The sequence below is a fragment of the Hypomesus nipponensis genome, chromosome 17 (genome assembly GCF_054491055.1).
Source record: "Hypomesus nipponensis isolate SF chromosome 17, ASM5449105v1, whole genome shotgun sequence".
In the NCBI taxonomy this organism is placed as follows: Eukaryota; Metazoa; Chordata; class Actinopteri; order Osmeriformes; family Osmeridae; genus Hypomesus; species Hypomesus nipponensis.
The window spans coordinates 13,719,316-13,732,417 of NC_140377.1; the positions used below are offsets into that span (position 1 = coordinate 13,719,316).

The 13,102-nt window shown below is 43.4% G+C and overlaps 1 protein-coding gene across 1 annotated transcript; it reads left to right on the forward strand.

Moving 5' to 3' along the window:
- The first annotated feature begins 9,585 nt into the window (after positions 1-9,585).
- LOC146253640 (uncharacterized) lies at positions 9,586-11,999 on the forward strand. Its single transcript, XM_084676905.1, has 6 exons — positions 9,586-9,606; positions 9,780-9,929; positions 10,097-10,153; positions 10,269-10,376; positions 10,458-10,985; positions 11,090-11,999. Exons 1-6 carry the CDS (start codon positions 9,586-9,588, stop codon positions 11,474-11,476), a joined length of 1,251 nt encoding a protein of 416 aa, XP_084533031.1. The 3' UTR covers positions 11,477-11,999.
- The last annotated feature ends 1,103 nt before the right edge of the window (positions 12,000-13,102 follow it).

The following is a 13,102-nucleotide window of genomic DNA, read 5'->3' on the forward strand; positions in this document are numbered from 1 at the left end:
TTACTTGAGGAGGCACATTACTATTAACAAATGATTAATTAGCGTCTCAATCCATTGTAGAAATTAACACATGAATTACCCTGTTAACTCAGGGTTTTGGTTCACACAGTTAACTAACAGTCATAGTTTGCACGATTAACTAAAGTAGTTAACTCACCTATCAGTTAATGTGTTAATGTCAATAGGAATTGATACATGATTCCAGATTTAATTAATAGTAAATCATATGTGACTCCCTATTACCAAATGATGTGTTCATGATCAATGCATCATTAAGTACTTTCTGAGTTATGTATTAACTGATGATGATTCATGCATTAGTTAATGCATTAATGAATGATAATTCATGCACCCTTATTGTAAAGTGTTACCGAGTCATGTATCGTTACTGTACCCTGCAGAAGTAAGCTGCAGTTAACAATAACACCTATACCTATCTCAGATAACCTTGCATCCTCGTGCTGAGGGCCTAAACTTTAAGGGCATCTCTGAACTATATACACGACAAACAAAACAAACAATGACATTAATACAAAAATGCTGCAATGACAACAAAACAATATGGTGACAACAAAACAGGGGAACAAGAACATGAAGATGACATATACTTGAATTTGAATGAATTGTGACAGTGGGGCAGCGCTCCATGCAACACATAATAACGGTGCGTGACTGTGAAACATTGTGACTAATACTGGATGATGAAGATGAATGTCTGATGATGTCCACGGAAAAGGGGAATGTGTGGTGAGATTCTGAGGAAGGGGATGTGTGATGAGATTCTGGGGAAGGGGATGTGTGATGAGGTTCTGGGGAAGGGGCTGGTTCTCCAAGGAGGGGCGTCCACGAGAGGGCAGTGTATGCAATTGGGGAACAGAATTGTCCAGGGTGGGACAGACCAAGTGGTTGGATGACATCCTCCACAGCCAAGGCTTCTCTTTAGGAATACAATCACTCGTACTCATAAGCTTGTGTTGGTGGAACCATGGGGTGCACGGGTTGATATTCACCCCACCTCCACCCTAGAATTGCATGTCCTCTCAATGCAGTATTGAAACGTTGCAACATATTTTTTGGACCCTCGTCACTGGAGGCCCTTAAACTTAGCCAGTGACACTTTTCCAATCCGCTGTGTGGTCTCGGCGGTTCAGGGTCTGGTGAGCAACTTGTCGTATCTTCATCCGTGTCTCCATCTGGGATTCTCCTCCCATTGGATCCTCTGCTTCAACTTCCATGGTCTGGACTCCTGAAGGTGGTGGTTGGTCATTGGATCATAGCTTGGTGGTTCCTGAGTCATCAAGCCGCTGGATTCGGTGTGATGGTCCTGGTGAACTGAATGATGGTGGCCACAACGGGCTTGGACCAGTAGGGCTGGTGGAGATGGGTCTCTGCTGGCGGTCTGGGTTGTTGGTCATTCAGCCGTAGGCCCAATCTCCAGGTGTAACCGTCTGCAGATTCTCTGGAATTTCCGGTTCCTTTTCCTTTGTGGCACCTTTTGCCTGTTGAAACACTACCTCCCTCACCAATTCCAAATAAGGAACTGGAAAAAGTCTTCCAGTAGCATCTCATGCAGTGTTAGAAATGTCAGGTGGTTAGTGCTCAGTGTGGTTAGTACTCAGGTGGTTAGTACTCAGGTGGTTATTACTCGGGCGGTTGGTATTCAGGCGGTTGGTACTCGGGCGCATTACCATTAGTGCCGGCGGTAAGGTTTGTAGGCTTACCCAGTTTACCTTACCATCAGCCATGATCTTTGTTACCTTGATCCTCAAGGTACCGTTGGCTCTCTCGACTGTCCCTTGTGACTGTGGATGATACACACAGCCAGACCTTTGCCTGATTGTTAACAGTTTGAATGCCAAATTAGATGTTTCGCCCACAACTTGCGGTCCATTGCGATCTCAAATCTTGGAAGAACCTCTATAAAGAAAATGTTGCTACTGATCGGGAATCTAGATCTGCATTTTATTGGAAAGTGCACATTAATCACAATTAAGTAAAAGTGCCGGTTTTAGCCAGCCTGCTAATTTCCAATATGCAGTCCCTGGGCAAGTTATTAAAAACAGTTACAATACTGACAATCATTGTGAAAAATGAACATACGGAGGGCAACATAGGACAAGCAAGACATAGCATACAGATAGAGCAACATAGAACAATTAGCAACAAGACAAAATCCATAAAAGCAACAAAGCGTTTCCACACCTTACAAGCCACAAACAACATGGAAAGCGACAATACACAGCTAGGGATTATGTTTTCAAATCTGGTTGCCTTTTAGCCATGTCTTCATGTTTTTGGTAAAAGTGTGATAGGTGGTGCAGTTATGTGTGTCTGATGGCAGTGTATTCCAGACATTTGAATCTCTCACAGAGAAAGCGGATTTACCAAAAGTGCTTTTCCTAAAGGGAACTATCGCCTCTCATGGCAGACAGGTTTTTTGTTTAACAAAAGGCAGGAGGTAGTTGGCACTGCCTCTCTACCCATCTACTGGAGCGACAGATCACTTAGTACCAAAATGTATCTCAGTCTTCCTATAGGCTTGTTGCATCTTGTGATTCTCAAATGGGGATACGCTGCGGTACTGTAAGGGGTAAGTGAGATTTCATATAAACAAGTTTATTGAAAAATAGATACAAAATCTTCCATGATGACTAAAATGTTATTACAATTTTTGACAAGAAGACTAGCTAGCTAGCCACGTCATTGTCCGCAAATCAAGATTTTTACGAAAAAGTAATTGGCATGTTGTGCAGCAGCCTGTCTGAAGTAGATTGACTAGCGCAGTGAATAGTGAATGGGATGTGAGATAAGCGTATGTGACACTGACACCGTAAATTCAGAAAAAGTTTAAATAAATGTTGAAGTCACTCATTGTTGTAATTACATGTTAGCTTGTTAAAGTCTTTCAAAATTGTAAATGGAGGCTTTGTGTCCCTGTTGTTATGGGTACTTATTTCAGACTCTTAACAGGCTCATACTAATGTAGCCAGCACAATAATTTGGAACGATGAACAGTTTCTCTGGAGCTACTTAGTAGGTGTCCACCACCCCTGCAGCCAATCAGAATTGAGTATTCACACTGACCATGATATACATGTGTATATATATATATTATTTATATATACCTTTTATCTAACCTGTTTGGGGCCAGTATAGGGGGTACATTATTGAAAAAAGATTGAGAAGCACTGGTCTATAAGATGCCTAAATGGTCCATCTGGTGTTGGACTGTGTGAAATGGGAGCAGAAACTGAACTGAGAAACATTATAATGTGCAAAGTACACTATCAACTGTGGCTTCTAAATATGGTGTCCCCCATACGACCTAAAAGGTGACATATAATTATCCCCCTGGCGCAATGGTGACCACTATGCGCATTCCTAAAAGCAAAGCACAGCGACGTACTTGGTAAAACAAAATGGCCATGACTACTCCTCCATAGACCTTTGTTGGGTCCGTCTTGGGTGTGTTGTATTGCCCCATTTTCAACCACATATCTTTGTCCTGAGGACTAACTCGGTCTTGCGCTAGCACAAGGGAAGATTAAGTGGTGAGTGGGGCTGGATCATCCGCTACCTGCATAGGTCCCATCATTGCCCCAGTCCCCACTGCCGCTTGCCTGGCTGCCTCTTCTGCCATGTTCTTACCTCTGGCGATGAGCGAGACAGTCTGTTGGTGGGCTGGGCATTTAATAACGGCCAGGGCTGTTGGAACGCACATGGCCTCTAACAGCTGCAAAATGGACTGTCCATGGCTGATCACAGTGCCATCGGCTCTGCGAAAGCCTCTTTGCTTCCATATGTTACCATACCCATGACAGACGCCGTATGCACATGCAGAGTCAGTGTAAACAATAAGACTTTGCCAACTGACATGCTGCTGTAAGTGCCTTTATTTCAGCCAATTGGACAGAACTTGGTTGGTCAACCTTTACAGATTGGATGATCTCAAATGTGGTAACATCTTTAAACTGTACAACACTATAGCCAGCGTGGCTACCCACAGTATCTCTATAGCAAGATCCATCCACAAACAGAGTGAGCTCTGCTGTAAAGGGTTCATTGTACAGGTCTTGTCGTGCACGCATAAAGATGTTGGTTTCATGAACACAGTGTGTGGTGTCCCATCTACTGGTAACACCATTTTAGTTGCTGGGTTGACTGTGTCGCACCTTTGTATGGTGAGTTCTGGGGCTGACAGTATGACCTCGTAATCAGGTCTTCCGGCCTGTGTTAAGACAAAATGTGGGATTGTGAGTAAGGTGTATAGTTGATGGTATGTGTATGTACAAAAGTTACTGGGTGTCCCATCGTCATTGATGATGCTTGTTTTGAACAAAAGCAGCGGCTGCCAGTCCCTGATTGCAGGGTGGCAGTCCTGCCTCTATCTAGTTGTGTACTCTAATAGGTTAAGGTTGTTTCCCCATGGGCGTGTCCTGTAACAATACAGCAGTAGCATATCCAGATCGCAACATATAGATGAAATGGTTTTGAGTAAACGGGACTGGCAAGGGCGGAGGCGGATTGCATGTCACTTTTAAGAGCTAAAAAAGCTCCCTCTGTCTCTTCGGTCCACTGCAATGTAGCAGCATTACTTGTCTGCTCTGCAGCCCTAGTAAGGGCTCGGAAAGGTGCTGATTTGAGGGCATAATCACAAATCCATGGTCTACTGTATACCGCCACTCCCAACAAGGTAAGCATTTACCCTACCGTCTGAGGTTTCGGTGCCTTGGCTATGGCTTCTATCTGTAACACGGCTATCTGTCTCCTATCCCCACTGAGCAGCTTTCCCAGATAATCTACTGTCGTCTGACAAAACTGTAACTTACTCTACTTACTTTATGTGGTCTACTGGACAACGGTACTGGTAACCGGCAGATTCTGCAGGTCCTGGACAACATTGATCAAACTCAGCTGGGCTGTCCAGGAATCCCTGGGGTAACAGGGATTAAGTACTGTGTCTTCCTTCAAAAGTGAAAGCAAACAGGCATCGTGAGTCTGGATGTACTGAAACATAAGAATGCAGTGCACAGGTCAACAACTGTTTATCATTTTGTGCCTGGCAGAATGTTGGAAAGTAATATGTGTGGATCAAAAACAATCGCCTCTGGAAAGTCTCCAATGGAGTCAATAGCCTGTAGATCATGTACCAATTGATAATCATTAGTGTGGCTTCTTTATTGGAAAGATGGGTGTATTACAGGAGCTTTTTGTTTCTATTGGTGCTTCTGCAGTCACTAGACCCTAAGTGAGTCTAATCCCGTCTATAGCGTGGTGTCCGAGTGGGTAAGGTCTCTGGTAGGGAACCATAACGCTGGGGATACCTGTCCTAACAAATATTGACAACAAAAGGTTGACATTACATTATATTTTTACATTTACATAGTTCTGTTGGTGTTTTTATATTCACTACCACTGTCTCAGCTGTCCCTACGTCGTAACTTTCCTATAATTCTAAGAACGTGTGTCAGGGGATATATGTCTGGAGTAGTGTTCTTGGTTTCCCTACTAATACTTGGACCCATGGCTCCCACTCTTCCCATGATTGGGTCAGTGAAGATTCTTGTGTAACCAGTACGCTGGTGGTTATACCTGGCTGTGGGGGTCTGTTACAATCATTAGTGGACTTACGACATGTTGTAGTTCTTTTTTCAACCTTTCACTGTCATTATCTGGTCTGCTGAGGGATTTTCATGGAACTCCACTCACAGGCCGCTTTTGGGTACACAAAATATTGGCTTTTAATATGCAGAGAATGTCTCTTCCTAATAGATTGATGGGTGTGTGTGCTGAGTAGGGGCTCTGCAATGGTTTTTCCTTCAATTTGCATTGTGCTTAGTAAAGCCTACAGTTCAGATGGATAAACTTTAGAGGGGGAGATTTTTTCTCTTCTTTTGTTTGGTAGTGAGATTATTGGTGACATCTTTTCCCCCTCGGGCTTGGCACCTCTATTGCCAGTCTGCAGCTGGCGCCGCATATTGATTTGTTGGTTTCACATATGGATTTGTTGGACAGTCCCTTTTGAGATGTCCTGGTTGTCCACATCCCCAGCATTCCTTCCCCTGCTGACTGTAGGTAGGGTTGGGGTTGGACTGCAATTGTCCGTCCCGCGGTGGGGGTGGGGCTTGTCCTCCTCCCCCACGGGGCCTCCCTCCACGTTGCATAGGTCCACCTCTTTCCTTCCAGGATTGGTAGTTGTCTGAGGGACCACCATGCAGTTGGATTGATGGCGGTATGGGACCTGGGGGGTTGACTGGTGCTGTCTGCATTGGTCTTGGTGGAGTAGGAGGTTGGGGTGGTGGCTGGTACATCACTGGGACCTGGGGTGTCGGGTTCTCGGGAACCTGGGTCTCCGCTTCCTGTTTTTGTTCTGTGTCATTTCTCCACCTGCGTTGCTCCCCTGTCTGCCGCCATCTCTCACCCAGTGCTGCTGCGGTATGACTTAAGTGCACGGCCCCTCTGCTGCTGAGCTGTTGCCATGCGCTGTGGGGGTCCTCGTTTGGTCTGACTTCAGGTGTTGGCCTGGGTGGGGACATCTCGTCACAGTGGTTTGGTAATTTTGTCGTCAGGTCATTTATTTCATACTGCATCCTTTGCAATGACTCCTCCCAGTCTTGGCATTTTTTATTTATATTGTCCCACTCTTCCAGCGATCGCTCTCTGCTTTTTGTTTGGGGCGTTAATGAGTGATCTGTTGATTGTTGCATTGGGGGTGCTGCATTAGTTTCTTTAGAATAAGAATCAGATTAGTTTTTTTTTGTATTTTTTTTTTCAGACAAAGAATTTGCTTTGGCAGGAAAGTGCCTACATTAAACATATAGGAATCTTAAAATTTAAATATGAGGTCTAAACTATACTAAGGGTATGAATTTACTAGCATTTACTGTATAAATATGGGGTGGCTCCAATGGTCATACTGGTGGGGCTCTGTCCCTATACTTCCTTTATTCCTGTCTCTGTAGGATTGGTTATTTAATCTTGGTCATTTAGTCTTAATCTCTTATTGCTCTGGTTTTAAAATGTATGGGGCTTTATGTTGACCTCCACCTCCTCACAGCACGCTAAATCAAAGGATCCTCCTTTCGGCCAAACTGAATTGCTTTTCTTCACGTTGAATTAACTTTTTGTCGTCTGGGTGGCGTTTTTTATTTATTTATTTGTATTACCTCCACTGGAGCCGTCACCTGGCTGTCCAATGCCTTCCCACTGTTTTTCCATGAATGATCCCCGTATAAATGTGTTTTCTGCTGACCAAGGACCTGGAAAGATCTGGTTGGTCGTCGGTTTTCCCAGATTTTCTTAATTTCTACCAAATGGCTTATTAGTCGCCTTATTAGTTAATCTTTCTGAAGCTCGGTTGGGGTACACCAGCTTCTCTGATATATTGTTTCTCTGAGGTTAGGTTTTATAATCCTCGCTTAACCTACTGGGAACAACGGTAATACTGAGGGATCTCACCACTAACAGAGTAAGGAGATACAAATATATTATTTTATTTTTTTATCCTCTGCTGCCCGTGCAGAAAGCAAACAGCGCCAGTCCCTATCGGCCACGTCTACCATGGTTAAGTGGAGAGTGGTGTTCCAGGGGAGGTACGCTAGCTTGCCTGCCGCCCAGTCCAGCAAATAAATCGAAATCTGTTGTCTTTCCCTACTCTACCGTCTTCCTTAACTCTATCTACGAGAGAGAGGTGAGTGTGTTTGTGTTCGGGAGGAGTAGGGAGAAAGTATGGGGGTTATGTGTGTGTGTGTCTGTGTGTGTGTGTGTGTGTGTGGGTGAGAAAGGGAGAGGGAGAGGTAGAGAGAGAGAGAGAGGGGGGCGAGAGAGAGAGTTAAGAGTTTAGATATAGTCTAGATAGGATAGAGTTTAGATAGTTTGAGAGTTCTGATAGAGAGAGAGGGAGAGAGAGAGGGGGGGGGGGCGAGAGAGAGAGTTGAGAGAGTGGGGGCAAAATGGGAGTATAGCAACTCCAGTTTTGAGTCATCAGCTGAGCGAAGCTTTGCTCTGAGTGAGCGGGAGAGAGTGAGGGGTCTCAGAGCTCAGATACACAAGTTGGCAAAGAGAAAACGCTCATACGACCTCCCCACACAAGCTCTCTCTGCTCCCAGTCCAAGTTTTGTTCAATCACCCACCCAAAGGCTTTAGACTTGTATAGCATATGCCTCACAACTTAGGACCCAAGAAACATTGGAATTGTGCTTTCCGTAAGCTCACACAAACTATTCCCTGTCTTTATCTTTAGCTTTGTGTTTTTCTGTCTGGGGCAGAGAAAGCCTGGCTTTTTACAGATCTTTCAGACTTCTCTCCCTAACAGCCCGACTCTGTCTCCTGAGTGCAATGGTTAGCGGTCTGCTCTTTTTCAAGCCGAACGGACTCGACTCCAGAGATTTACAGGCGTTTCTCTCTAAAGTACACTTCTTCGGGTTAAGGGAACAACTATTTCTATTTACGGGGCGGCTTGTGATTAAAACTAATTATTTATGTATTTATATTTAGCTATACAGTAATATATATATATATATACATTTATAATTTTTCTAATAACTACTTTGATCTAAAATCTACTCAATCGAAGCCGCAAGCGAACTTTACATGCAAGATCATATGCTCTGAGCCCAAGCCTAATAGACTTTAACGAAAATATAAGCAAGAATCAATATTCTTCGGGTCCAAGCCCTGACGACATTTACATTACATTTACATTTAGTCATTTAGCAGACGCTCTTATCCAGAGCGACTTACAGTAAGTCCAGGGACATTCCCCCTGAGGCAAGTAGGGTGAAGTGCCTTGCCCAAGGACACAACGTCATGTGGCACAGCCGGGAATCGAACTGACGACCTTCTGATTAGGATCGGCTACCTAAACTCCAATCTCACCATCCAATCAGGATACTAACTGTCCAATGTGGATTGGATTTAGGCCAATCACGTCTTTGAGTGAGAATGGATACAGCCAATCACAGCGCTTCTTTCCATTGTGAGTCCGTTGGAAAACTTTCTGTCAGAAGAAAAGTCCGTTGGTTGTCACTACTACACATACTGTTTACTGTCAGTACAAACGTACAAGAAAGCATAAAGTAAGTGAACATTAATTTTATTTTGTACTTAAATAGGAATATATTATATTACATCTATCAAGCAAAGTCACTTTAACATGTTGTTGTCCAGTGTCATGTTAAACTTTAGTCACCTTAGCTAATAGTAGCAATCACTACTACTGTACTGTACAGTAACGCTAATTTCTAATGTAATCGTCAGAGGAAACAGGCCGGATATATTCGCAATAATTCAAGTTAGTGTTAGTATCAGATTCAGATTAGTTAATTAGTTAACGTGCTCTACGTCTATTACGTCTGACAAGCGGAGGTACAGTAGGTACTGTACTGTACAGACAGTGCAGTACAGTGTCAGTAACGTACAGTAACCAACATTTAGTATTAACTTGTCGACATTGCGGGGTCTGCTTACAGTACCTAGTCTAAACTTCTACGGTTTTAGTGTAAGTATTAACCAGTCCTTTACTGTAGCTTAGCTACTTAAATTCATTTAAAGTGGGTCTACCTCCAATGAATAATGGAATTCATAATGATCCTACTTGAAGCTTTGGTAAGAATGACAGCTGTCCATCATTGTAGATACAGTAAGCTGTTAAAAACGAAACAAAAACCTTTAGCAGTCTAGTTTGCTTATGTTACTGTACTTATGAGCATGCACAAGTTGGTTCAGCACTTCCATACTTAGTTGTAAGTACAGTTATTAATATGTCTCTGTTATTTTAGATGAGCACCAAGCCTAAGAGCCACAAATCCATGGGAGATGGAGAGTGGATGGCGAGGCTGAGAGCATTAGCTGGCTCAGGGGTTTGGCCTGCTGGAGGAGGCAATAGACCTGCCCCAAGGCAGCGGAAATGGCATGACCTCTATCAAAAGGTAAAGTACTGCAAAATATGTGCTTATTAGTGCTTATTATTATTACTTAAAGTCATTAGACTGCAGGTCACTTGATGAAAAATGGTCAATACAATGGTGCAGATAATATCACACAATGGACTATACACTGAGTGACTCTGGCTGAATAACTATTCTGATTGTTTCAGATTGAGAAATGCCCCATGCAGGCCCGTGGACAGACCACCCTATTTGGAGGGTCCATGGTCTGTAATTCCATGCTGTTAAGGTGATGTATAAAAACATACATCTGACTATGTTGCATCTCATGTCTCTTACAATGCTGTTGCTGTTACATTACATGACATGCTGTTGTTTTAGCAGACTGCCACTCAGCCACCTCAGGCACCACAGTCTGTGGCTTCAGACTTATCCACTGGTGCTGCAGTCCTGCCTTTTTTCCTGCTGCCCCCTCTGAGTGTGGCAATCGTAAATATTTTCTTGGTTATTCATGTTTTATATAAATAATTTTGTATGTGCTGAATAACAAAATTAATTCTCTCCTTGCAGTTCACTAAATCACGCTTTGGTGGGTCACAGTCTGCCTCAGTGAAGCCCAACATTGTGGCGAGGAAGACCCCCAGCCCTGCTCCTTCTCTACCCTCTGTGAGGACCCCCAGCCCTGCTCCTTCTCTACCCTCTGTGAGGACCCCCAGCCCTGCTCCTCCTCTACCCTCTGTGAGGACCCCCAGCCCTGCTCCTCCTCTACCCTCTGTGAGGACCCCCAGCCCTGCTCCTCCTCCATCCTCTTTGAGGACCCCCAGCCCTGCTCCTTCTCCATCCTCTGTGAGGACCCCCAGCCCTGCTTCTCCTCCATCCTCACTGAGGACCCCCAGCCCTGCTCCTTCTCCATCCTCTGTGAGGACCCCCAGCCCTGCTCCTCCTCCATCCTCACTGAGGACCCCCAGCCCTGCTCCTTCTCCATCCTCTGTGAGGACCCCCAGCCCTGCTCCTTCTCCATCCTCACTGAGGACCCCGTCTACCACCTCTGTGAAGACCCCCAGCCCTGCTGTTAGTACCTGCCTGGAAGTAGCCATTGTGAGTACAGCATCTCCTTTTTGTCTGGTTGTTTCAAGTCATCTTGAGAGTAGCCATTTTGAATGCAAAAAAACCATTCTTATTTGCTGTTGTCTTCTAAACAGGACGGGGCAGGAGAAATCCATCCAGTTGCTACTGGGGCTACAGCTTCTGTATGGTTGCCGGGTGAGCTGAGCAAGTCAATCCCTGTTCAAGATCAGAGGTGGATTTCCAACACCCTATTTCACTCTGGCAAACTGCGGCCAGATTTGAAGCTGTGGTACGAGCCCCCTGTTCCAGCACTAATATATCATCAAATGCCAACACCCGACCGCTTCTTCGCCCATCGGCTGATGGTGTGGATGCCCTACCGCCTTTGGAGGGTGAGGGTGTTCTACCCAGCAGGCATGGACGCTGGGCTAGTGCCCCTCTACCCCCCTCCCAGAGGCATGGACACTGAACACTTTAATTTTGTCAATAGTTCTGTTAATGTTTTCTGTTATTGTCTATAGTTACTGTTGAATAAGTGAATGGAGGGATTCACAACTGTTCTGTATATATTTAAGTTATTGTCTATAGTTACTGTTGAATAAGTGAATGGAGGGATTCACTACTGTTCCGTATATATTTAAGTTATTGTCTATAGTTACTGTTGAATAAGTGAATGGAGGGATTCACTACTGTTCCGTATATATTTAGGTCACTGTCTATAGTTTTTGTTGAATAAGTGAATGGAGGGATTCACTACTGTTCCGTATATATTTAAGTTATTGTCTATAGTTACTGTTGAATAAGTGAATGGAGGTATTCACTACTGTTCTGTATATATTTAAGTTATTGTCTATAGTTACTGTTGAATAAGTGAATGGAGGGATTCACTACTGTTCTGTATATATTTAGTTATTGTCTGTAGTTACTGTTGAATAAGTGAATGGAGGGATTCACTACTGTTCGGTATATATTTAAGTTATTGTCTGTAGTTACTGTTGAATAAGTGAATGGAGGGATTCACTTACTGCTGTATAATGGCTTTGTGATGACTGAAGATAAAAGTTTTATCACAACATAAATGTATTTTCCTATGCTTCGTTTGTTTGTTTTGTGTATAAAAGTTTCTGCTAAATACATCAACTTAATTTTAAATATTAACTTAACAGTTATTAGTATCATCATTGTTTTGTTATTAACCAAACAGTGATTGTGATTTCCAAGAATACAAAATAACCACTTGAATTTCTAGCAACAATTTAGTCAAACCAAAACCTTGGGATTAACTTTTATCCCATATATATGTCTATAGAAATAGAAATATAAGGTTTTAATTGTGATTCCTGATATACCTCAACATTTAAAAAACATTGTTGATGTAGGTATGGGCCATAAAAATCCCTTCCTTCTCTTTTTCTCTCCTTTTTTCTCTCTTTTTTCCCTCTTTTTTTCCTCCTTTTTCTTCTTCCCCCTTTCTCCCCCCTCCTTTCCTTTCTTCCCCCCCTCAGGTAGACGAATGTTCCCCAGCTTTAGCCCGACTCCCTCACCGTTCAGCCACCTGACTCCCTGACTCCTCCTTTAACAAAAATATAAGCAAGAATTAATATTCTTCGGGGTCATGCCCAATAGATATTGAACGAAAATATGAGCAAGAATTAATATTCTTCAGGCCCAAGCCCACTAAACATTAACAAATATAAAAGCACGAATTAACCTTCGTCAGGCCCAAGCCCACTAAACATTAACAAATATAAAAGCACAAATTAACCTTTGTCAGGCCCAAGCCCACTAAACATTAACAAATATAATAGCACAAATTAACCTTCGTCAGGCCCAAGCCCACTAAACATTAACAAATATAAAAGCACAAATTAACCTTCGTCAGGCCCAAGCCCACTAAACATTAACAAATATAAAAGCACAAATTAACCTTCGTCAGGCCCAAGCCCACTGAACATTAACAAATACAAAAGCACGAATTAACCTTCATCAGGCCCAAGCCCACTAAACATTAACAAATATAAACATTTTCACACTCGGTTGGTCCATTGTCACAGAATTTGCATAGCCTGGACCTTCCCTAACTTTCTCCCATCCAGTGCCCACGTGGGGCTTTGCAGCCCAGCTGCACGGTCATACAGAGTTTAAGG